This window comes from Crinia signifera, chromosome 19, assembly GCF_055691185.1.
Source record: "Crinia signifera chromosome 19, ASM5569118v1, whole genome shotgun sequence".
Classification (NCBI taxonomy): Eukaryota; Metazoa; Chordata; class Amphibia; order Anura; family Myobatrachidae; genus Crinia; species Crinia signifera.
The window spans coordinates 107,369,195-107,394,652 of record NC_139226.1 but is presented as its reverse complement, the minus strand read 5'-3'; the positions used below and the strand labels follow the sequence as shown (position 1 = coordinate 107,394,652).

Below are 25,458 nucleotides of genomic sequence, written 5' to 3'. Positions count from 1 at the left end.
CATTTAGGTGAGTTATGAGTTTGTTTCAGGCAAGCATGGGCAGAATATACAAACTCCGCACAGTTAGAGCCATGGTGGGAATCGAAACCATGACCTCAGTGCTGCAAGGCAGTAATGCTAACCATTACGCCATCCGTACTGCCCTACTCATTGGGTCATCTTAAAACAATTCCAAAAGAAAGTGATATTTTCAATATAATTTCATGACTTTATTGTTTGAAATTCAAAAACTGATCTCAAATGTCCTAAATAAATAAATTGTGTCTCTATTTGCAGCTCCATTTTTCATGGTTTATAAGGTGAATTGAAGTATTGGATGTAGAAGAGGCATAAGCTGATCCACACAAGATGACCCATGTTCCGATTGATCAATCGAACCTTCCTCGTGTCAATGAAGGTCAGTGACCTCGCAGGCTGACTTGTGATCATTAGAGAAGTATATTTCTAGCGGGTCAAAACTTTAAGCCTCTGAGGTCATTCTGGGAGATGTGCTGTGGGGGAGGGTGTTGCATCACTGTGGCCAAGCCCCCTTCCCTTTGCTCAGCCATTGGGAGATCTCGCCAGGCTGGCCCAGGTGAGAGATGTGGGTGTTTGTGCATCATCACGACCCTGCCCCACTCTTGCTCAAAGGTGCAGTTTGTGCCATTGAGAAGTGTGGTACAGGCTCCTTATCACTAAAGTCGTGTCATTGAGCCCCCAAACCTGGGGGCATGGGCTAGATAGGAGAGGCTGGTGCACTGTGCCCACATTTGTCAGTGTCCAGAACATTACGGGAGAGTAGGCATATATGGCGAAGCTTAAAATGGCTCTGACCTTTAAGTGGAGTGGCCAATCCTTTCACTAGGAATTGGTGACCTTGCAGACAGCCATCCCCACTAGAGAGCAGGGCTGCCGACAGCGCCACCGGGCCCTGGAAAAAAAAGGGGGGGGGGGGGGCATGGCCAACAGGATGGAGCATGGCCACAACCCTGTTCAAATAAATAAAATTGGGGGAGGGGGGGATGTTTGCGCCATATGCGGGTGGGGCTTTATACTAAAATAAGTAAGTAGAAGAATCTTCAGTAGTACTACCATCTTAGTACATTTTCCTCAAGGAGTTAGGAGAGACTGCTATGTGCTGTGCTGCGGAGAGTCCAAGGTGGGTGCTGCTGGGCAGAAGCAACAGTCTCCCCTCTATAGAGATCTCCCGGAATCCGCCCCTATTAAATTGTCTCCAGTCTTCTACTGTAGGAGGCGATGAACACACAACGCTGTATGCTGTCGTCTCTATGAAGGGCTGCTGCACACTAAATAGAGTGCAAACATTATTTTTTTTTCAACTGTGGCTTCGTGGTCTGTGTTTCGTTAGGATAATGGATGTATAGATTTTTTCCTTTCCCAAAAATGATGTAAAGATACAAAATGCTCCGTTTAAACAGCATGATTGATCCAGTGTAACATGTGCAAGCAATCTTTCCTCCGCCTCACAGGAAGGCCGACATGTGGTGCTCTGTGTAATGTGTGTGCGGAATTGTTCGCATGCCATGCTACTTTTGTGTGACATATTTGTGACGTTATTCCAGGAGCTTGGGCAGATTGAAGTCTCCATTGTGCTTTCCTGATGGCATTTCTTGTAGCAGTGGTTGTTATTAGGATTGACCTCCACATAAATGACACAAAATGATCATGATCTGAAAGAACTGTAAAGGACTCTTATTATACCCAAAGCGCACACTCTCTTAGATTGACAGCAGCAGGAGTTAGACGCCAGCATTAGGTCGCTGGTAGCATGGGTTACTGTCACATGGTCGAAATCTTTAAATTTTTTTTTTTTCACGTTTATTTGGTGCAGGTTTACATACTTTACTATCCAAGTGGACATAGAGTGTAGCAAGGCACCGTGCCCCATGCATAGCGAGTAATGGGAGGGGACACTGTGCACTTATGCAGTGTCCACATTGACATAGCCACCAAAGAAAAATGTTGACCATGCTCCCATGGATATAAAGCTGGCGTCCAACCATTGGTACTGTACATCTAGACACGATCCACTATCTTTAGGCACCTAACTAGATGCGTTCGACTAAGGGTGGTCTACTATAACATGGTTCATCTAGGCCGTGTCGATCCGCTGTACTATAACCTTCCCAGCACCCCCCCTGCGGTGTGTGTGTGTGACGCTTGGCACATGCGCAGGTGGACTCCTGGGTCCTAAACCCGGGAAGACCCAACATAGCAATGACATTGGTCATCGGGAGAGCTGTACTTAGTGGAAATATTAATGCTAACGGTGTTGGTTAATGACCATGTGGTGGGATGCATCATATTCGCAATGCAATGTCATGTATCCCTCCAACAGGGAAGGTCATTGCTATCCTACGTCCATTCCTTCATCGATCTACCTTGTATGGCCATTGTCGTGCTTGATGGAATTTTTTTTTTTTTTTTAATATGCCATGTGTTTTGTTATTTGCAACCATGCATTTATTACTTTTATTATACTAAGTTCATGTGTCTTCTGGTTGGCATCCTAGATGGGGCTCTAATCTCAAATCCCCCCCCCCATCATGAATACACTTGATCTTTATTAAAGAAATCTAGGACCTATTTGGCGCTGTAACGCTGTACTGACAAATGTTTTGTGAGTGATTGTAAGTTAGAGGTGTGTGTGTGTGATATTTTCATGTAATGAAAGGTGTGGCGTGTGTTTTGAAAACATGCTTAGCTGCATAATTATTGATGTGGTCTGGTCTCTTGATTAGATTTTAGATCTCGTACAGTATGCTATCAAATGTCTTTATTTGGAATGACAACAGCCAACCCAATAGCTTTTCCATGGAAAATAAAATTCTAACTGCATGTGATGACTAGACGTGTTTTTTTTTTCATCTATGAGAAGACCAATGATATATGGCTGTCCCATTCCAGCTGTTGGGGTGCTATCCCAGGTACTGTAGTTTGCAGAAAGTTCAAATTGGACTACTGAATGCAGCTATTAAATCTAAAGGGGGTTACTCAAGTGAGCCAGACATTATGAGGGATTTAGTTTGTGGCCGCAATCGTGAAAATACAGGGATCTTATGATATGGCATGTCTCAGCCATACACTTCCTGGCATTCAGGGCCTTTGGGCTGGCCCTGTTGAAACTATAGTTTCTCTATGTGGAGTATATGCTGTTCCTGGCTGATCCTTTAAAATGTCTCGGCCTTTTGGCTAAGATCAAGTGTAGTATCTGTTCTTATCAATGGGTGTGGACTGACCCCTAGCAGAAGAATAGGGAAAGGCTTGACCTAGTAATTGCTCTAATGGGTGCAGGTTATGGGACCCCTCAGAAAAGTCTTGCCAAGTACCTTCACCCTGCCGAGAGGGGCTAGTTGGGCCCCCCTGCCGTTGGTAGGGAGGGGAGAAACATCAGGCCTTGTAGGTGACTCTCTTAAGAGGGTTTGTATCCCCTGAAGGATGAGGCATCGAAAAGCCTGGCCTAGTATCAATTCCCAGTAGTAGATTGCTCCCATTCCAGAGGTTCATAGCCTCTGATGGGGAGACAGTGAAAAGCCCAGCTTAGTACCTTAACCTTGGGATGCGAGAAACACCGGCCATCTGCTAAGAGCCCGAGTTGTAGCGCGCCTCCGAGGGAACTCGGGGGGCCAGAACTGTGCACTGAACTGTGCACTTCCCATTAAGTTAGCATTGCACGTCCTTACACTGGGCCTTTTGGCTGGGGTAGGACAAGTTTTTTTACCCCCCCCCCACCACCATGGGCTTCTGGCTGATGTTTTTTTTTTTTTTTTCTCTCTCTCTTCAACCCTCCTCACGTTTGTCACTTTTTCACATTCTCTGTTTTTCGTTTGTTTGGTCACGTTTTTTGGGCTGTCTGTACGACCTTTATGGGCTACCCACTCCCCACGTACCAAATCTTTCTCCTTCGGAGGAAAGCTGCGGTCCCAGAGGGCGACCCTGAGCCGCAAAGCGGAGGGAAGCCTACTCGGGGTCTCTCCAAGCTTGGGTGCAGAGGACCCACCAGCCCTAACCCTTTTGGGGGTTGAGGGAATAAGTGCTTTCTGAGCTTCGGCGATCCTTATTTTCCCCTCTTGTGCCTTTTGGCTTAGAGGGGACAAGTGAATAACGGGGCCATTCTCCTTTGGGAGAGGGTCCATATGCCTCCTATGCACGATTTAGGTCACTGAACAGGGTGTTTGGAGCACCACCTCGGGCTCCAAGAAAAAAAAGTCTTCTGCAGGTCATTGAGGATTTTGGTATTTTCTTGAGAATATTGATTCAAATACTAGTAGTAATATATTGGATGGTCTGCTGTGCTGCCTGGCTTAAAAACCTAATATTAATTCCTTATTAAATGTAACTTCTCATTTCCTATAGTAGTCCTGCACGCTTTCTCTGTATGTCTCTATACTTGACAGAACATCTTGGCAACAAGGGATTAAACCTGTAGTCAGCAATTTTAAAGTTTGGATTCTATATAAGCTTATCTGTCATGTGCTTTTTCTTCTCCGTGTTTTTATGGTGTCAAAAGGTGAGAGAACGGAAATGCGCCCTTAAATTCCTGTAGATGAATCTATAGGGAATTTATTTTCCTTTCATTAATGAGTTTAATGTTCTCCAGGGCTTCTTCATGTCTAGCATTCTTTTCTGAACGCTAATTCTCCGATAGAAAGTCCCCATATTTATTACTTGTCAGAGTTGCTTTTCCACCATAAACAAGGGCAGTAAAATAAGAAATTACGGTCACTTTTAAAATAAGTAATGCAATTCTAAAATAAGGGCCTGGTGGTTAAATTAAACTGGATGTTTTTGGGGACTTTTTTTTTTTCAAACAATGGGTTTTAGAACATGTATGAATCAACAGTTGTTTCACTTTCCTGAAATAAAATCACAAGTATAAAGCAACGGAATATGCTGCGCTATGGACCTTATTCTGATTGACTTGCAAGGCTGCAAAATTCGCAGCCGTGCAAGTCCATCAGACGCCGCCCGCAGTGCCGGCCGCCCCCCCCCCCCCCCCCCCTTGCATGTTGTACCCCCCCACACGGCTGCAAATGGATGATTTACATAATCATCCATTCGCAGGTGGGGAGAAATCTTTCGATGGTCGCTGAATGAGTTCTCCCATGCACGCAGATCAGAGAGCCCAAAATAGTCACTCTAAACTGCGGGCGCTCTGTGCAAGGACAGGGCGGGCAGTTGACATCCCCCCCATATACCATTAGAGCTACATTTTTGTGGTGAGAATTCTGTTTGGGCACTATTTAAAATAAAAAATTGCCAAGCTCACCAGCTGACAGTGGTTGTAACTAATTAAACCTTTCAAGTCCAATGTCTAGTCAGGCTCAACAGCCCTAGCGCTAGTAGCAGATCCAATGGTAAGCCACTTTAAAGAAAGATCATTAACATTGTTCAGCATTCAATGTTGAATTTAAAAAAAAAAAAAAAAGTTACAATTAATTTAAACCAGACTGTTTGAATTACAAACATTTTTTTTTACAGCAAAAGGTTAAATGATACCACTCGGGCCCTCTGTACTGGAAGCCTGGTCTTGGGCTTGTAGTGACAAATTAATAAAAACAAATTTAATAAATGGTAAAAAGTTTCCAATAGATAAAATATTTTGTATACTATTAAGAATAAAAAAAATAATATTTCATTAAGATCTCTCATTTAACATTCATAAATATTCCAGGAGTATTTAATTAATTGGACTATCTTATTTCTTTATCACAAAGTAACACAATTGAATAAAACATTAACCCTTTGAGTGCCAAGGGAATTTGTCAAAATAGTTGTGTAAATTGCCAAGCAAACCTTTTTAATGAACAGTTTGAGTGCCAACGTTGCTGTTTGAGATCCTCAAAATATCTAAAAATGCCAGCACCGCTCACAGCGACTGTTTTTAAAAAAAAAAATGGGGGGGGGGGGGGGGGTGCAATATTTAATTAGACTTTAATTAATTGACTTGGCTGTATTTGTATTATTAACATTAAAGGCTGCCTGATGACGAGCGTCACCACATTCAGCAGCTGCTTGCATAAAAAAAAAGTCCTAGTTGCAACTCATGCAGCGCTAATAGAGGGGGCAGGTACTAATTACCCAGCCCTGATAGTGGGTCAAAAGAATGCTCTCCCATCGCACCTTTTACCAGTCAGCATCCGTCTCTCATCATTTCTAGGTATGGCCATGCCTCCTTGTTATATGCCCCGCTCACATATTTTGCCTCTGCCCGACTCTCTACGGCCATGACAGCAGCTGAGTGTATTGATATTTCTATAGTTCATTGCATTGATATAATAAGAGTTGAAGACCTGCGTTTCAGCGAAAAACATGGGTTGTCGAGAAACGGCTGTGCATTTGACAATCCACGACCGCTTCCAACAAAAACAGATCCGACTTGTTTTAAAGTTGTTGAAATCCGCCTTCAGTGCTGTCTGAAATGGCAGCAATGAATAGGTGGCAGGCGCTATTTGCGCTAGGTGAGTCTACCCAGTGTAGAGTCTGTCCCTTCCTTACCACTGGTGTTGAATGTGATGGGAAATGAGGTAAAATTGTTCCATGGAGCAATTCCTGGTACTGTGGCTAACACTGGAAACATTTATATAATTTTATTATAATTCTCAATTGTTAATACTGGGGAATATGTTATAGTCATAAAGGTTAATATACCACTATTTCTCCTTGCTTGTCGAAAGAGTTGCATGTCTCTAGAAATGTCTTTTATTGAACTCCAAAATAATAATCAACGTACTGGCACCTTCATTTTTGTTTCTGTTCAGCAGAAACTAATTATATCAGTCTTGCACCAGCACGACCATTTGCAATGACTGCTTATTTTGGTGGGGTGCCAGCTGCTGACACGAACAGTTGGCTGCATTTGTAAATACAGATGCCACCGACATAGCAGATTGAGGGTACTTTTTGTTTTGGGTGCTGTTTCTTACAGGGCATATTATAAAACATGTTAAACTGTTACAGTTTGGTGTGTGTTGTGGCTTTTTTTCTTTTCTTTCTTTTTTACCGTTACATTCTTCCATCTCATTGGGTTGCCAATTTATTTCCAAAAGTCGTAAATATCATCAGTTTTCGCCTAGAACAGATCAAATTCAGCTTTGTTCTATTCAATGTTTTTTTTTTTTTTTTTTTTGGTCACATTCCCAAAGTCGGAAAAGATGTGGATCTGCGAATCCACAGCTTTTAATGCAGAAACGGCTGCTAATTCATCAATTTAGCGCCCATATCTGGCTTTTCAAATGGCCAAATCTACAGTGGCGAATCCCGACTGGAAAAGGCCAGGTTTGAATACAGTAGGTCCTGACCAATATAACCGACTATCATAAGTATTGACCATGATTAAACTCGGGCGCTGGGCATTGTTGAGTTACTACTTGTTGGTGTGGGGTTTTGGTTACATAAAAAAAAAAAAAAAAATTACATTTATTTATTTGCAGTTAGAACCTTCTCTCACTACACCAGGGGTGTCAAACTCAAATTCATCGGGGGCCGCATCAGCAGTTTGGTCACCCTCAAAGGGCCGGTTGTGTCTGTAGGACTATGTGTCCACTCTTTATTATCATAAATTATTGTCACTGCATTCAATTATTACTGTTTTTTGTAATGATGTAAGTAATAACTAGCAGGGAGATTGGCTGGGGGCTTGGGACAGGGCACAGTGATGTGACGTCAGATCGCCCAGCAGGTGACCTGGGCCTCTGGGTTTGCAGGAGGCAGCTCAACGCCGGGCCGGCGTCCAAGTCTGACAGGCAGCCGCAGCAGCATGCACGTCACGGTGTCACTGGCACTGCTGTCAGGCGGGCGTGTGTCACACATGGCAGCGCCGTAGCCGCTGCCCGCAGGAGGAGCCGGGGAGGAGTCGGGCACGTCACACAGTGACACTAACAAGTCTGTGTCCACTGTCCTGCCTCCCTCCTCCTCCCAGCGAGCGCCGCGGCGGAGTGACTGTCTCCTGGCTTCCTTACGTTGTTAGGTATGTCTCTCAGTCTCGAGTCGTCATGTGAGTGTCACTGAATGTGATGTGACACTCACACTGTGATGGCTTCCCGCAGTAATGTAATCGGCGCCAGGCGGGGGTGGGTGGCGGCGGCTGCGCGGGCCACATGACGAGGTCTGGTGGGCCGTATTTGGCCCGCGGGCCTTGTGTTTGACACCCGTGCACTACACCATATTTTTTGATGGTCTGTCTATGGAATCTAGTCTAGTAAATCTTAGGGTTGCAGAAACAGGCTAATTGCTAAATACTAAAGTGAATTCCCCCTAGAATCTTCTTTTACATTATTTATTATTATTGTGCACATTTATTATGGATGTTTTAAGGGAAAAGGCAACTGCATCAGTACTATAAAGTCTGTACTGCCTGTGCTATATGGCCCCATCCCATCTCTCATACATAATGGTGCTGTCACTTTAAATATTTGCACTCTGCTTTTGCTGTGTATAAAGTGTTTTTAGGGTGCGATGCACTAACCAAAAAATGCCGTAGAAATCCTGTTTTCTGGGTTTTTACCGCATTTTCATATGCAGCAAAGCCCCACCACCTATGGGCTTCCCTTTGCGACCCCTGCCGATTTCAACTGATTGAAACTAAGTTCAACTCTAACTTTGATTTAGTTGTTATGTATCCCTTGTATTTGTTGCTTTTTAATTATTTTAGAGAAAAGTGGCTCTAAATTGCACACCCTCAGTAATGAAAGGTGCCATCTGCTGAGAATAAAATGGTTTACACAGAGAGAGAGGGTGCAAATGCACTATGCGATCATTACATTATAATATATAATAAGAGGTTGTTGGTATATCATTGGCCAGTGATATTGGCCTGCCCACCAATCGTCTAGGTCACCTCTTGCCGAGCAGGTCCCTAACACTATGGGGTCACCATCAATGTTCCCTCTAATTTTACAAAGGCTGTGTGCGGCAAAAGATTTTGGCTGTGCAACTTTGGAAGGAAATTAAAATTTTTGTGTGTTAACTTTACTTCAAAATGATATTAAACATTTAAACATTCAAAACACAGTACACAATGTAGTTAATGGGTGAAACACACATTAATTGAGTCCACAACTGCAAAAAGGGACCACTGCTGCTTTGTGCACTCTGTTGTAATGTCTGTGCGCACGCTCGTCGAGTTGTGTGCGCGCGCACGTGCGCACAGCTTAGAGGGAACACTGGTCACCATTATTTTAGCAAGATGTGTTGGTGATATTTTTTATATAGTCATCCAGATTGAAGCAGGGAGGGAAGTCTTGTCACTGCTGCCCTCCCATCGCGCCTTCCCCTTCCTGTGATGCCGGCTGCTGCTACTACACTGGGGGCTGGACTAGAGGAGTTCCACAGCGCCGGAAGGAGGTACCCGGAGCTCTATAGATATATCGGATCTGAAACATCGTGGGTGCTAAAAAGCGCCCATGATGGCTCAGATTCCGATATATCTTATGTTCAGCAGGTCCGACCACCTGATCCAATCTGATGAGCACGGGAACGCGCATCAGATTGGATCAGATGTCACAAACATGCGATTTTGGGCCGATTTCACCCGATTTATCGGCCCAAAGTGCCGAAATCGGGTGAAATCGGCCCAAAATCGCATAGTGTATGGGGGCCTTTATTCTGTGTGGTATTTCTCTGATCTCAGTGCTAGTAAAGTTGTTAACAAAAAGATAACAATGTTCTTTAGAAATTGTATCTTTTTGTTAAGAGATACAATAATATCTAAATAACATTGTTCCAGTAATGAGGACAATGGCAACAGCTGAATTAACACTGAACTTTACTAGCGAGGAGATAAGAGAAATACCACACGAAAGAAGAGTATAAAAACAGAAATCAGCAACACGTCTTGTTAAAATAATTAAAAGCAATAAATACAAGGGATACATAAATACTAATAAGAATAAGCATATAATAATCAGAGCATTCTAGATCTTCTAAAATTATTTTAAAACACATGTTTCTATCTTTATCACACATCTTTAATTCTTGTATTTTTAAAACTAAGTGGGTGCTTTTCACACTCATTTTAAGGAAATACCAATTAAAATTAGATTTTATGCGAAAATTAGTTTCAATCAGTTGGAATATATTGCTAGAGTGCACCCCCATATCTCCACTACCTTCTTTTTTGCTCTTTAGAAGTAGCTGTAGAGTAGCCTACAGGCTATTAAGGGTTAACTGTACCTGGTCATGCCATTTGACTTTGGGTGCAAAGTACAGAAATGACGGTACTTATGTTAGTTGGGCACCCACTAAACTATTTTCTTAGTTTTATGCGTCCCCTCGCTACGCTCGCCACGCTTCGGGCTCGCTTCGCTCGCCACACTATATAAAATCAACTCCATGCCGATATGGATAGTGGGGGTATGAGCGTACTTACTACATAGTTGTCTACCCTCCTGCATTCTGCAGGAGACTCCCTGAAACAAGAGCAATCTCCCCCTCTCCCTCATTAGTCTCCCTCATTAGTCTAACAATCTCCCTCATTTCACCTAATCCACATTACACTATTACATTTTGGGATAAAAAAAGGAATAAAGGTTGATACATTTACATTAAAGTATAGTAGCTCGTACTAACTGCTTTGGGGCTCATCTACATTTGGATATAAGACATTTAAAAAGATTCCTCTCAGATGTAGCAGTACACACCCACGCTTCTAGGTGCCACGTTCACAATCTCTTTTCACAACCTCTCCATATATGGAACTAGACATGCCCTGTGGGTGGATCATGACGCACCCCCTCAATGGGGCACTGTTCAAAATTCTACTACCCACTATAATCTCCCTGAAACTATTTTTCAAAAGTAGGCAAGTATGCTATGGTGGGCGCCCAACTAACATATAAGTACCGAAATGACTATTTAGCAGCCCCAGAAGAACTGAAAGCTGCTTCAGTGGTTGGAAGTGTAGGAACTTTGATGATTCTCTGAGATCTGCTACATTTCCTCCTGTTTTGAAACTTAGGGCTACATTTTTACAAGGATATTTCAAGAACCGCCGTTTTGGGGAGATTTCCCTCAAATGTTGCATCTTACTTTGGGCAGTGCCATGATGTGAGCAGGATAAGGGATGTAACAGGAAGCCACAGACTGATGGCTGACTAATGGAAGCAGCAGGGTCCCCCAGAAGCACAGAATAGTGAAAGATCTTTTTGAAACAAGAGCTGTTTCTGTACAAAACAGAACTTATCCACTCAAATTGTTTATCTCCATGTGGTATTAATGTTTTTTTTTTTTTCTCATCTCGGTTTGTTTCCAACTTTATTTTTTTTTTCTTTTCAATACTTTCTTATATAATTCTTAATTGTGAATTTATCACCAGTGATGTTCGCCAGGGGGTATGAGCTAATTTACTGCTTAATCGTTTACAAATAAAGCCTGTCTATGGGACGTTTGCTGTGTAATGTGGTTTTGGACTGTGTGTTTATTCCATGATCTCACTAAGGTCTCCTGTGTGTAGCGGGTGCTCGGTCCATTTCTGCGCCGCCTTCTTATTTTTTCATGTAGGCATTTTGACATGATCTCACTGCACATCTGCTGGGGTGTACAAAGGTTTTTGTGTGCTTGCTTCTTGGCAGATTGGTTCCAAGCGCTCTTATTAACTCCTCTGTTCTGAAGAAGCATCTTTTAGCTTAACCCAGCGGTTTCAGATTTTTTTTCCTTACAAGGGGCCAGATGTACTTAGCTTGAAGAGTGATTTAAAAAGGAGAGCGATAAAGTATCAGCCAATCAGCCAATCTGCCTATAACTGTAATGATACAGACTTGGTTTGAAAAATTACAATTGGGAGCTGATTTGCGATTTACCACTCTAGTTTTTTTTTTTTTTTTTTTGGTGGCTGCATCTGGCTCTCTGAGGGGGGTTTGTCTGAGTTTTGTCTGCATTAAGGCACCTATTAAATTTTAATGATTGACCTTTAAGCTTAATTTAACTCTATATTTCCCCAAGAAATAAATCATGCTGACATATCTTATACTAAAAATAACGACACGGACAACAACTGCATAAGTTAAAAGGTCATGGATATTTATTTAAGTGGTATGACCCTATTGTAAAGGGATGGCCAGGAAAGCACTTGGAGACCAGCTCCGGTCAAAAGTTTAATCATGGTGGGGAATATTACGCCACAACTGTTAACCTGGGTGATGAAACTCCCCCATCTATTTAAGGCACAGCCCATGCTGTGATGATCTTACCGCCCCTTCTATGGCATGGCGAGGACACTTCCAGGAAGTGGCCAATGTCCCCCCGCGGAGGCAGGACTCACCAGCCGTCCTGCCAAAGGGGGGCAATACCGCACAGCGACTACCTGTACCTCAAAGTGACCGCTGGTCGAGAGCACCTTCCCGCCTATTTTAATTAAAGATTTTGTAAAGCCAAATTAGGTGATGGCCAATCGGCTGGGTAGTAATTGAGAGAGCAAGGGAAGGGAGGGTGAGATTCCAGACTCAGAGGAAGCAGCATAATCTGACTCCTCTTACTATACCCCTGCACAAGCTACCACCCCCTGGCTACCTAATTGGCTGAACCATCTATCAATCACACATCTAAGCCTCTATGGGTAATATATATATCTACAACAACTTTATTGAGACAATCACAAAATTCACAGGCTCTTAAATGCCCTCATGCCTTAGGGGCAGATGTATTAAGCCTGGTGAAGAGATAAACTGGAGATAAAGTGGAAGGAGATAACGCACCAGCCAATCAGATCCCAACTGTCATATTTCAAACACAGCTGATGTCTGGCGCGTTAACTCTTCCAAGTTAGCTCCACTTTATCTCCAGTTTATCTCTTCTCCAGGCTTAATACATCTGCCCCTTAATCTTATTGCCGTACTACATCCCATCCTTAAACACTGTAAACTCAACTGTACCTGCTCATTTTGGTGACATGGCCCAGTATCCTAGATTGTTTTTATGACACAATTCCTGTTCTCAACATGGAGAAGTGGAAAGGGTCATGCACAAGTTTTTACCCAAAGTCCTCTGTTGCAGGCTGATAATCCCTATTCATGTGGTTCTGTATGGAATCGCTAGTTTTTCACCATTTTAATTTTTGACATTGTACTTGTAACACTTAAGGTGAGATGTGCTAAGCCTTGAAAAGTGATAAAAATGGATAGTGATAAACCATCAACCAATCAGCTGCTACCTGTCATTTTTCAAACCCAGCCCATGAAGATGCAGTTAGGAGCTGGTTGTTTATCACTCTCCATTTTATAAATTTTGAAGCTGAATACATCTGGCCCTTATAACTTGTAAAAATGTCTGTTCATATGTTGTAGGTTTTTTTTTTCTTTTTTTTCTTTTCAGAATGGCCTATCTTGGTAGATTTTTAATGTTAATGAATAGTGGTTCTATATCTCCAAATGTGTGTGTCCTTGTCACAAGACAGTCTGTAGTGATATAGAGCTATCTGGTGCCTTAGGGCACACACGTTTATTATGCAATTCGCTATGGTCACCGTGTAAGAGCCAGAGCCATAACTGACTACTCCTTGCATATCGGGTCTTACCACATCAATGGGAAAGAGCGGTGACTTAAACTGGTACCCGGATGGGTAACGGGCAATGGCTGGGCGGACATGCAAAAGGTTCACATTACTTTACCATCCAGTTGGGAACGCTAAAGTGTGCCCCCCCCCCGGCTTGAGGGTTGACCAGCATGACCTCTGACCTCAGGTTACGCTGTTGACAGCCGCAGAGCAGTGCACCGGGGTCAGGAGTAGTCTGGCATCATCTGAACTGGTCTCTCAGCGCTGGCGGTTTAAGGGCCAAATCCCACTATCCCGCTGATCCTGGGATTGGCCGCCATAGGTACACCTAATTGGGGGTCCACGTGCTCCAGTATCGACATACAGCCCACTCCAAAAAAAAAAAAGCTAAATACTCCTTTTTTCCTTTTGCTTTACTGTCAACCTACACATTGTCGTTGAGCTATACCGCACCCTTTTAAGCAAAAGATATTTAAAGTTGCTGATTTAGAAAAAAATAAAAACTTATAATTTCTATGAATATTCAGCTGTCAGGTAGTGAATAGCTATCGAGTCACACGTAATATAAATAGCCTTGCATAGAGGGTCACATGCCTGTCACATTCTACATTGGCTTTAAGTCTGTTTTAAAATAAATCATCTGTCATTGTATGAATGCCGCTGGAACATTCCTACTGTTGCTCCGGTATTTGCCATTTGGTGCTGTTTGCTTTTTGGTTTCCTTTCATTCCTTTTCTATTTGTTTTGCAGTATGCAGTTGTGAGGAAAGTGTGTGATGGTTTTTGTAGTAATACCCTGTATATACTTAGAAACAGGAGAACTGAAGTCTGTAGTTAATGTCTAATACTGTACAATGGTATAGACCCTGCTTTCTGAGTTAATCGCTAAGCAACCCCCCCCCCCTTTTTTTTCTTTTTCTTTTTTTTATTTATAATTGGGGGGGGGGGGGGGGGGGATTCTCTTGTAGATTCTCTACCCAGTATGATACTTACAGTAGATTTGAACTGTGTATAGCCCATTGTCACTGACTTTATTCTTGTATCTTTGCAGTTTGCCGGGACTTTGCCGTACTTGAAGATGGCGCACTGGCTCACTGCTTGCAGGAACAGGAAAGTGAGTTGTGTGGCTGCAGTAACAGCAGGAGCCTTTACACTATAGCCCAACTAAGATGAAATGAAAGGTGTAGTCGGATTGGACAACAGTCCCTGTGATTATTTATTAGACAAGCGTGTCTGCGGCTGTAATTGGCAGTTGGGCCTGAAATGACAGATGTGTCTTGCAGCCAGGGTAGTCTGACATGGGCCGAACCCAATGTTGACCCAAGAGTTGAATGTCTGACGTCATGGTTAATTGTGGCCTCAGCTGTACATCTTTCAGCTGAGTCTGTTCTGGCTTCATTGGCATTTGTTAAGGTGGCCAGAAGATATCTGACCCTCAGACTGCATATGTGACTAGCTGGTTAAGATGACAAAATGCCATGTATGTATTTTGCTTTGCTTTGTAAATCATTTTATTAGATTCCTAGTAAATGGTGGATGGGCCTTGTTCTCTGTAATAAGTCATTCTAATCGCAGGGTCGGCTCATCATATACAGGTTGCGTATCCTTTTTTATTTTATTTTATTTATTAACAGTATCTTATATAGTGCACACATATTCCGCAGCACTTTACAGAGTATAGTTGAACATTCACATCAGTCCCTTCCCCAGTGGAGCTTACAATCTATATTCCCTACCACATGTACACGCACACACAGACATTCTAGGGTTAATTTGTTTGGGAGCCAATTAACCTACCAGTATATTTTTGGATTGTGGGAGGAAACCGGAATACCCGGAGGAAACCCACGCAAGCACGGGGAGAATATACAAACTCTGCACACTTAGAACCATTGTGGGAATCGAACCCATGACCTCAGCGCTGTGCTGTGAGGCAGTAATGCTAACCACTACACCATCTGTACTGCCCTACTGTGTATTGCGTTTGTTTATATACAACATAAATGCAAGATACCTCATTGAAATATAAAAATATTCTGAAATAATGAATAATCTGTTATCCAAAAATTCTTCTGGTCCCGAGCATTTTGGATAAGGGATAATCAACCTGTATTATGAATGTCCTATTATTGGGAATGTTCGTCTGAGGCCGGCCCTGCTCAGGTGACAGCAGCTAAGGAGGAAAGCTCCTGTTGCAGAAGCCATAACACAGACTTTGCTTTGTGCACACCATTATACTGTAGCTCTGCCTTCCATTACAATATTTCACTCTCCATCTCTGTGTCCATCCTTCAGTTGAGCAGCATTATGCTTCAAACATCCGCAAGAATAAGCTGGTCCAGAAGGACATCCGTATAGCGAAGAAGCTCCAGGATGAAGAAGATAAGCATTGCAAGGTCTTCAGCCTGGAGAAACAGAAGCAAATGTGAGTGTACAACGTGTGCAGAATGATGGTATTACATGGCCATAGGGATCTCACTCCTGAGAAACTATACCGGAACACCTGTGATTGTCGCTCGGGCCACGCGTTCTCCCTGTGCTCTCCTAATGTCCCTGAGTTGTATGTAGAAGATGTAGCCACCTATTCTCCCATCTTTGCCCTTGTGAATGGTAGAGGTTTGAAATTAAAAAGCGTTTCAAATAGAGACACCTGGGAGCTGAATACTAGTGATAGTATCTGTTGTAGGGGTGGGCATTAAAAGATCGACAGTCGGTTGGTTGACACCAGATGGTTGACAGGGTAAAAAGGTCAACTTGCAAATGACTGACATGAAAGGGTAATATGTTTTTGTTATTTTAATCCTAATCTTCCCCCTGATACCTGACTCCTTCCACAGCCTAATCCTCTGTGCCCAGTGCCTAATGCCTACCTATCCCCACAGAGAGCCTACTCCTCCCCCATGTGCCTAACCTCTAGCTAGCCCCACAGAGATCCTAACCCTCCCCTATGTGTCTGATCCCTAACTATCCCCACAGAGAGCCTACTCCTCCCCCCATGTATCTACACCGAGCCTACTGCTCCCCCATGTTCCTAACCTCTAACTATCTACACAGAGCCAACCGCCCCCCATGTGCCTAACCTCTAACTATCCACACACAGCCAACCCCCCCCATGTGCCTAACCTCTAACTATCTACACAGAGCCTACTGCTCCCCCATGTGCCTAACCTCTAACTATCTACACAGAGCCAAACCCCCCCCCATGTGCCTAACCTCTAACTATCTACACAGAGCCAACCCCCCCCATGTGCCTAACCTCTAACTATCTACACAGAGCCAACCGCCCCCCATGTGCCTAACCTCTAACTATCTACACAGAGCCAACCCCCCCCATGTGCCTAACCTCTAACTATCTACACAGAGCCAACCCCCCCCCATGTGCCTAACCTCTAACTATCTACACAGAGCCAACCCCCCCCATGTGCCTAACCTCTAACTATCTACACAGAGCCAACCCCCCCCCCCCCCCATGTGCCTAACCTCTAACTATCTACACAGAGCCTACTGCTCCCCCATGTTCCTAACCTCTGACTATCTACACAGAGCCACGACCCCCCCATGTGCCTAACCTCTAACTATCTACACAGAGCCACGACCCCCCCATGTGCCTAACCTCTAACTATCTACACAGAGCCGACCCCCCCATGTGCCTAACCTCTAACTATCTACACAGAGCCAACCCCCCCATGTGCCTAACCTCTAACTATCTACACAGAGCCAACCCCCCCATGTGCCTAACCTCTAACTATCTACACAGAGCCAACCCCCCCCCCCCCCATGTGCCTAACCTCTAACTATCTACACAGAGCCAACCCCCCCCATGTGCCTAACCTCTAACTATCTACACAGAGCCAACCCCCCCCCCATGTGCCTAACCTCTAACTATCTACACAGAGCCAACCCCCCCCATGTGCCTAACCTCTAACTATCTACACAGAGCCAACCCCCCCCCCCCCATGTGCCTAACCTCTAACTATCTACACAGAGCCTACTGCTCCCCCATGTTCCTAACCTCTGACTATCTACACAGAGCCACGACCCCCCCATGTGCCTAACCTCTAACTATCTACACAGAGCCACGACCCCCCCATGTGCCTAACCTCTAACTATCTACACAGAGCCGACCCCCCCATGTGCCTAACCTCTAACTATCTACACAGAGCCAACCCCCCCATGTGCCTAACCTCTAACTATCTACACAGAGCCAACCCCCCCATGTGCCTAACCTCTAACTATCTACACAGAGCCAACCCCCCCCCCCCATGTGCCTAACCTCTAACTATCTACACAGAGCCAACCCCCCCCCCATGTGCCTAACCTCTAACTATCTACACAGAGCCAACCCCCCCCCATGTGCCTAACCTCTAACTATCTACACAGAGCCAACCCCCCCATGTGCCTAACCTCTAACTATCTACACAGAGCCAACCCCCCCATGTGCCTAACCTCTAACTATCTACACAGAGCCAACCCCCCCCCATGTGCCTAACCTCTAACTATCTACACAGAGCCAACCCCCCCCCCCCATGTGCCTAACCTCTAACTATCTACACAGAGCCAACCCCCCCCCCATGTGCCTAACCTCTAACTATCTACACAGAGCCAACCCCCCCCCATGTGCCTAACCTCTAACTATCTACACAGAGCCTACTGCTCCCCCATGTGCCTAACCTCTAACTATCTACACAGAGCCAACCCCATTAGAGATTTCTAGACTCTGCCGCTGTCTCGTGTTTGCAACCGCCAAGAGCTGAATACAAGAAGCAGGATTTCATGAGTCCTTTGCAGTGTAAATGATTGCTGCATTAAAAATCCTGCCAGACTCGCACCAATTCCCACACTTCCTGCTTCTCGCAGACTATTACACCTAGGCTCTTATTCAGATCTGATCGCAGTACAAATTTGTTCTCAAAATGGGCAAAACCATGTGCACTGCAGGTGGGGCAGATGTAACATGTATATAGTTAGATTTGTGTGAGTTATTTTGTTTCTGTGCAGGGTAAATACTGGCTGCTTTATTTTTACACTTTAATTTAGATTTCAGTTTCAACACACCCCACCCAAATGTAACTCTCTCTGCACATGTTACATCTGCCTTACCTGCAGTGCACATGGTTTTGCCCATTTTGAGAACACATTTGTACTGCGATCAAATCTGAATAAGGGCCCTAGCCCCAAATCCTGGTTGCATGGCTTCCACATGCCTTTGCCCATGTTGTATTGTTCTATGGATGACTTTAGTGGTTTCTGCTATTTGTCTACAGTGAGGAGTTGGACTCTGAATACGCTCGAGCTATCCAGGAAGAGCTGCAGAGGAAAGCACAGGAATGTCTGCAGAGAGAAGAGGAAGACAAGGTAATCTCAGACTTAGTTATATAGTAACTAGTCCTAGACTAGACTTCCACAATCACTATTGTTCTGGATTTTATTACGTGTATGCTGCCGACTAATCACATCAGTAGGTGACCATTCCAGACAGATTTGAAGAAATGGATGAAACGTGTAATCCAACAGAACTACCAGCAACCAATCAGATCTTTCATTTGATCAGCCTATTATGGCATCAGATTGGTTGCATCATATAGATTATGCAAATCCATGCAATTGCTGTCATTACCAGCTGCTAGGGAGTATTGGGGTCACTCTCCAGTCCGTGTAACCGTGTAACCGTGTGTGTGTGTGTGTGTGTGTGTGTGTGTGTGTGTGTGTGTGTGTGTGTGTGTGTGTGTGTGTGTGTGTGTAGATATGGGTTGGTGCCCACCATGGGTTTCCCCTCTACCCCTGTGGGCCAGTCCGACCCTGAATAAGCAATTCTGAAATAGAGCATATTCTTTGTGCATTTGTAGTAAGTAAGAATTTGGTGTAACACCTTCAGGTCAGTCCCTCCACAGTGAGATTCTTTGTGGATGTATGTTTAAAAAAAATATTCTGGAGCAAACCACGACTGACATAGAAATGTCTGTAGCTTCTGTACGTGAAGCTGTAGCCAACACTCAGGGGTTATATACAATGTGTCTGTTATGGAGTTTTAACTGCTCAGGAATTAGACTGTGGTGTGGGAAGAGATGCAAACTGCTGGATTTCTTGGTAACAGCCATGTTCTCTGGAAGAGACTGATGTTACTGTGTGGATTCCAGCTCTCCAGTGTCATCTTCTAGATAACTCCTATTTATTCAGAAAAAGAGGCTGGCCTGACACCAGCGCAGTGAGAGGGTGGGGCATAGAGAAGGGGAGGGGCCAGCCACTGCCTCTGGCAATAGGCATCCTACGACCCATCGATTTGGTCCGTTCCAACTGCCATTATGTGATGTTTCTAGGGTACCATGTATTGCAAATAGATTGTGATGCCTCCCACAGCTATTGGCCAGCATGTTATCGCCGTGTTTCCTTTTTCTTTATCTCAGTCTTGCAGGTATTCTTTATTAAACCACTGTCCTGACAATTAAAGCCTTCACGTTTATAAGCTTGGAGCCCAAATAAGCATACATAGACTGCCTGAGCAATTGCCGATTGCGTAATCCCACTCCTGTGCCTTTTTTTTTTAAACAATACATTATGCTAAGGCACAAGCTTTTGAATGATTTATGTAATCGGTGCCACGGGTCCGCAGTAGGCTAGCTTTGATATTTAGAGACCACCTTTAATACATATCAGGATCCTTATCTATTGTAGTAAAAATCCAAATTAGTCAGTTTTCTTGCCACATGTTTTAGGTTTGATTTAACCCATCCTAGGGAACGCGTCCTACGAGCACCATGTCTGTTTTTAAGTGTGCGGACACAAAGATTTAAGGAGTTCCGCTTTTGTCACACAACATGAAAAATGAATTGAAAGGTTTATGACCTTTGCATTGGAATATTCGCTTGCAGCAACTAGAGTCTATTGTGTTCTAACCAGATGTCTTTTCTTTAGTAAATATTCAGGTTTTATGCATTGTCCTAGTGCCGCGAGTGTGGTTGCACAACAAGGGAAATGATCGTTCCACGTGTGATTAATGTGTGCGGTCATGTTTTATCTTCCATTATACAACACCCCATCAGTGTGCTGTACTCTCTACAGTCCAGCCGTGACCTCGATTGTGTTAACTAAGGGGTGATTCAGGTTGGGTTGCAAAAGGAAACACCACCTTTAAAAGACAAAACCATGTGTACTGCAGGTGGGGCAGATGTAACCGGTGCAGAGAGGGTTACATTTGGCTGAGTTATTTTGTTTTCTGTGCAAAGTAAATACTGACTGCTTTATTCTTACACTGCAATATAGACATCAGTTCGAACACCCAAATGTAACACTCTCTGCACCTGTTACAGCTGCCCCACCTGCAGTGCACATGGTTTTATCCATTAAAGAAGAAGTTTGCTTTTACAAACCAATCTGAATTAGGCCCTAAATCCCATGCATGACACCTATTGCTAGTCTAGGGTTTACCTACAACTGAGCATTTATAAACTGGGTTATGGTATTTTCTTACAGCTTTTTGGAGTGGATTCCTTCTCCTTTTTTTTTTATTATTATTATTATTATTATACAATCATAAAACAGAGGGTAAATAAGACACTCTCTAGGTTAGCACATATACACATACATGTTCTCATGTATTTAATATGAGCAGCACTGTATGCGTCAGGCAGTACATGGCACAGAGGACTCTGCATAAGGCTTCACGTACTCGTACTCCTACACCTGCCCCCAGACTTCTATAAAACTAGCCAATGGGAGTCCGGGAAATGGGACTCATTTTCTAATTTAATTTGATGCATTCCATCATCGAGTCTCTTCTTACCCCTGATGAAGTCTGATTGACGAAACGAGTTGGGCTATTTGCGATGACTGCTGTATGACTCTTCATGATGAATTAATGCTACAAGTTGGCATGATCTGTTAATTTTTAATAAAATGTCTGTTTTAATTTAAATTTCATCTGATATTCTGATTACTGACCGTCGAATTTTGAGGTGGTGGTGGTGATACAATGAGAGGCGCACAGGATAAGGTATGTTTATGTGCTAAGTCTCCCCCGTCTCTCCTGCACTACATGTAGGCGTCACTATATGGGAGGACTTGCCATGTTGGTAAAGCACATTTCTGCATGTTGCTGCCTATAGGTGCACTTAGTTATGTCACAAAAGTTAGTGATGTCACTTGTGTAAACACTATTCAGAGATGCAGTCACTAGAAAACAATGTCATGTGTTCTGTGCAAAGGGCTAAGGCTGCAGTACACCGGCTATTGCATCTGCCCATGAAGTGCTTGCCTACGGCCGATCTTGGTGACCGGCGCACTTTGAGTGACTCTATTTTTGCCAGTACTTGTTCTTGCAGCATCCAAGAAACCTTCTGAACTTGCCAAGATTTATAAATCCAGTCTCCACTGTGGTTGTGTCTATTTGCTCTGTCAAGCCGCACGTCTGTTGGCTCTGTCAAGCCCCACATTCGGAAACTATTCCTAATTTAGTGTTAACTGTTTTGGCAGAGTGTGGGCGTTGGTGTGCGGAACAGGTCAAGCAGCTGGGATAGTCTGAGTCAGTCTGCGGGGTTTAAATGCCACCCTCTGAAATTAGTGTTTACCTGGAAAAAATAACCGCATTTGGCTGAAGTTGGTTGAGACTTTAACTATTGCGGATGCTCATTGAACTTGAAGCAGTATTATTTTAATTATTTACATTTTTTGGCAGAGTTCGATTTGGTAGCATTTGTATGAAACCTTCTTTTTGGGAAGTACAGGGTATTCCATAATGATTTTTTTTTTAATTTACTAGAGCGTGGGCACTCATCCATCTTTAAAATGTAAGCAATAGACCAGGCATGTCCAAACTGTGGCCCTCCAGCTGTTGTGAAACTACACATCCCGTCATGCCTTGCCATAGTTTTAGCATTCCCTAATAGCAAAACTGTGGCAAGGTATGATGGGACGTGTAGTTTAACAGCTGTAGGTTCATAGTTTTCAATGCATGATATAGACAAACCTGCTCTCATGAGGCTGACCGCATGCTTCCACCGAGCAGAGCAGCTCACACCTGCTGACTTGGTCTAGTCTTGGACACACACCCGCATGTCACCTGTTGGCTGTCTTGCCAATAAATTGTCACACCAAGCTCAGCCAATACAAATGTCTATTTGGTGTTCTTTGCCCTTGTGATTACAGCCTAATGTAGGGTACACACCACGACGACCCGCTCACGATGCACATTGTGAGCGGGTCGTCAGTGTTTCTTCAGACCCGCTCACGATGATGCGGGGGGGGCACGACCCGCTCACGATGTGCACCGTGAGCGGGTCCGATCCAATGGCGACCCGCACTGGCGACGGCAGTATGGTCGTTATTCAGATCCTACCTGCAGCAGGTAGGATCTGAATAATGACCGACCCGCGGGACCGCGCATCGGATCGGTATCGGTCCACACCAGGACAGAAAAGGGCCCAATCACCACACAATCTAACTCCAGTATCAAGGGTACCGAACTTAACGATGTCACTGTGAACGTTATCAGAAATTACATAGGTAATGGAAACCTCCATCACCAGTGGATGTTTCATCTTCACAGCCCAAATGGCGATTCCGGCAACTTTGTGGCACACCAAACAATTTTTAAATTGCCACACAGTCAGTTTCCGACGGAGGAAAGAAAAAAATGCGTACTGGCCACCCACAGGGAAAAAAAACAAACCCATTGGCCCCCACAGGGAAAAACAAACAAGAAAGCTCTCACATGAAAAAAAAAATCATATTGGCCTCCACATAAAAAAAACAAATCATTCACACTGTCATACATAGAACACAAAAATAAAACACATTGTCCCCCCAGATGAACACAGTACAGTACATTACAGAGTCTGAGTCCCTGATCTAAGGAATGTGATCTTCAAACCCTGAACAGTGCATGACCTCCTGTACCCCGGTTATGTATTTCCTATAGTCCTTAAATGTGCATGTTGCAGTCCTAGATCCAGTTCTTGCTCTGAATATGTGTACCCTCATTATGGGGCACCCTGCGGATTAAATATTGATTTTTCAATTAGTTTTAGAACAAACACAACTGATCCTTGCGATTTGTCCCAGAACACTGATGGGTAATGTGTGGCTCTCCTAACTCTTGTAGAACCAATAGTGGGTTAAGCTGGTCCATATGCAAGTGTGCATTGTTACTGCAGTCATGCCAAACTTCACCTCTCTGTGCGCCAGGTCCCATGGTACTCTGGTAACGCCAAGCAACGATGGAACAGGTGACTGTGTGCTAATAAGCAATATTTGTATGTGACGGAGACGGCTCCCTACAATGTAAAATTCTGTTTTACTCCATATACAGACTCAGTCGCACCCAAATATACAGCGGTGTCGTGTACCACATTAGCCAGGTCTCTTGTCTAGACGCATCGTATTGTGATGAAGATGCCTGCCTTGGGCAGAGCTGTGCAGGACCTGGTGGCTCCCTGGCACCAGGCATCTCGCGTTGCTTGGCGTATTAGCGCTAGATGTAGAAAGACACCGCTGTAGTTCCACAGAGTGGCAAAGCTATAGGTTGCCTGAAGAGGTAGGCAAGAGAGGCATGCTGTAATAAAGGGAACATTGTTATTTTGTTATCTGTCACAAGACTACATAACATTATATAGATAAAATTCCCCTGCAATTGTGTACAGTTACGTGATGATAGCTGGCCGTTCCCAGCTTCCTCTGCAAAACAAAGGCTTTTAAGAGGTGCAAAGTAAATACAGGATCTCCCTACATTGCAGAGATAAAAATATTCTGTGTAATACACACTGTCCTGTGCTCTCTGCCGGCTGGGGGATGTAGCTTGTTTTGACTTGGATTCTGGAAATTCCTATCAGTGTGCCAGAGATTTTTGCATGGCAATGTAACGGCGCAGCCAGCTACAAATACTTTTAGCTGCTATTAAGATGAATTTTAGCCTAATGTGGTTTGCCATTCCAAATATAGAGAGCTGAGGTGAGCTGCTACGCCATCTGGTGGCGTCCACTCTGAACTTCAACTGCTGCCAAGGGCTTGGGCGTTCTCTAAAGGGTTTGTAGAAGGTAAAAATAAAATGTATCAATGTATTATTCTGCTGTACAATTTTTTTTTTTTTTATTATTATTATTATTCTGTCCAATAACTGTCTTGTAGGTTTTGGTTTCCTAACATTTTGATTGATTTTACTATCCACATTTACATTTGGGCATAATAACCTTTCCCGACGTATGCCCATGGTCTAAGTTAGTACTAGTGGCAGTTGCCAAACATGAAATATACCAGATTTACCCCCCCCACCCACCCCCCCCCCCCCCCCAAAAAAAATGGCCACCTATTGACTGTCAATCATTACATCTATTGTATCACACCCATAATGAAACCTTTCCATGTAGTGAAGCTAATTGCATCTTGATTTTTGGCTAATGGGTTTTATATCCTTCAGAGAATCCACCCCTCTGTATGACCACTCTATATTCACCACTTCATAAAGGCCTATAAGCCAACATAACTCGCTACTACTCCCCTCTGACCACCCACCCACTCTATTCAAATTCACTTCCTTGTTACGTGCCACCCTCCTAGACTGTACAGGAAGGTCTCGTGGCAGGGCCCTCTTCTCCTGTTCACTCCTAACAGTATCCAGCACAGTTTGTTCCCCCCCCCCCCCTCCTGTCAGGTCATTTACCGCAGACAGTTGGTTCGCCGGGGGCTATCCAGTTAACCCCGATGACTATCGCCGATACCTGTACTATATAGGGATTATGCTTCATGTGCCTCAGCAGTCATTAAACACATGAAATCGGGGTCTTTCGTGTGATTGTGGATCCATTTTTTTTGCCGTTAAAAACAGCCTCTAATTGGATACCGCGATAATGACCATCAGTCATAAATCGCGATACCTGGCCAGTTTTAATGGCTGACACTGCTTCAGGGGTATTGGGATGTCCCCCTATAAATAACAGTTGCTGATGATGATGATAATCTATGAGCCAGGATTTGAATGAA

The 25,458-nt window shown here is 43.9% G+C and overlaps 1 protein-coding gene and 1 pseudogene across 2 annotated transcripts in view; both read left to right on the top strand.

Moving 5' to 3' along the window:
- LOC146042852 (uncharacterized) overlaps nucleotides 1–25,458 on the top strand; it is a 94,294-nt gene that overhangs the window by 14,180 nt on the left and 54,656 nt on the right. For both annotated transcript variants that reach the window (XM_083163109.1, XM_083163110.1), the window contains exons 2-5: nucleotides 277–397; nucleotides 14,540–14,602; nucleotides 15,784–15,913; nucleotides 18,753–18,843. In XM_083163109.1, coding sequence (XP_083019235.1) covers nucleotides 349–397; nucleotides 14,540–14,602; nucleotides 15,784–15,913; nucleotides 18,753–18,843 — 333 coding nt within the window. In that variant the 5' untranslated portion in view covers nucleotides 277–348. The remainder of the gene's footprint in view (nucleotides 1–276; nucleotides 398–14,539; nucleotides 14,603–15,783; nucleotides 15,914–18,752; nucleotides 18,844–25,458) is intronic.
- On the top strand, nucleotides 3,176–3,309 carry LOC146044474 (U2 spliceosomal RNA; annotated as a pseudogene).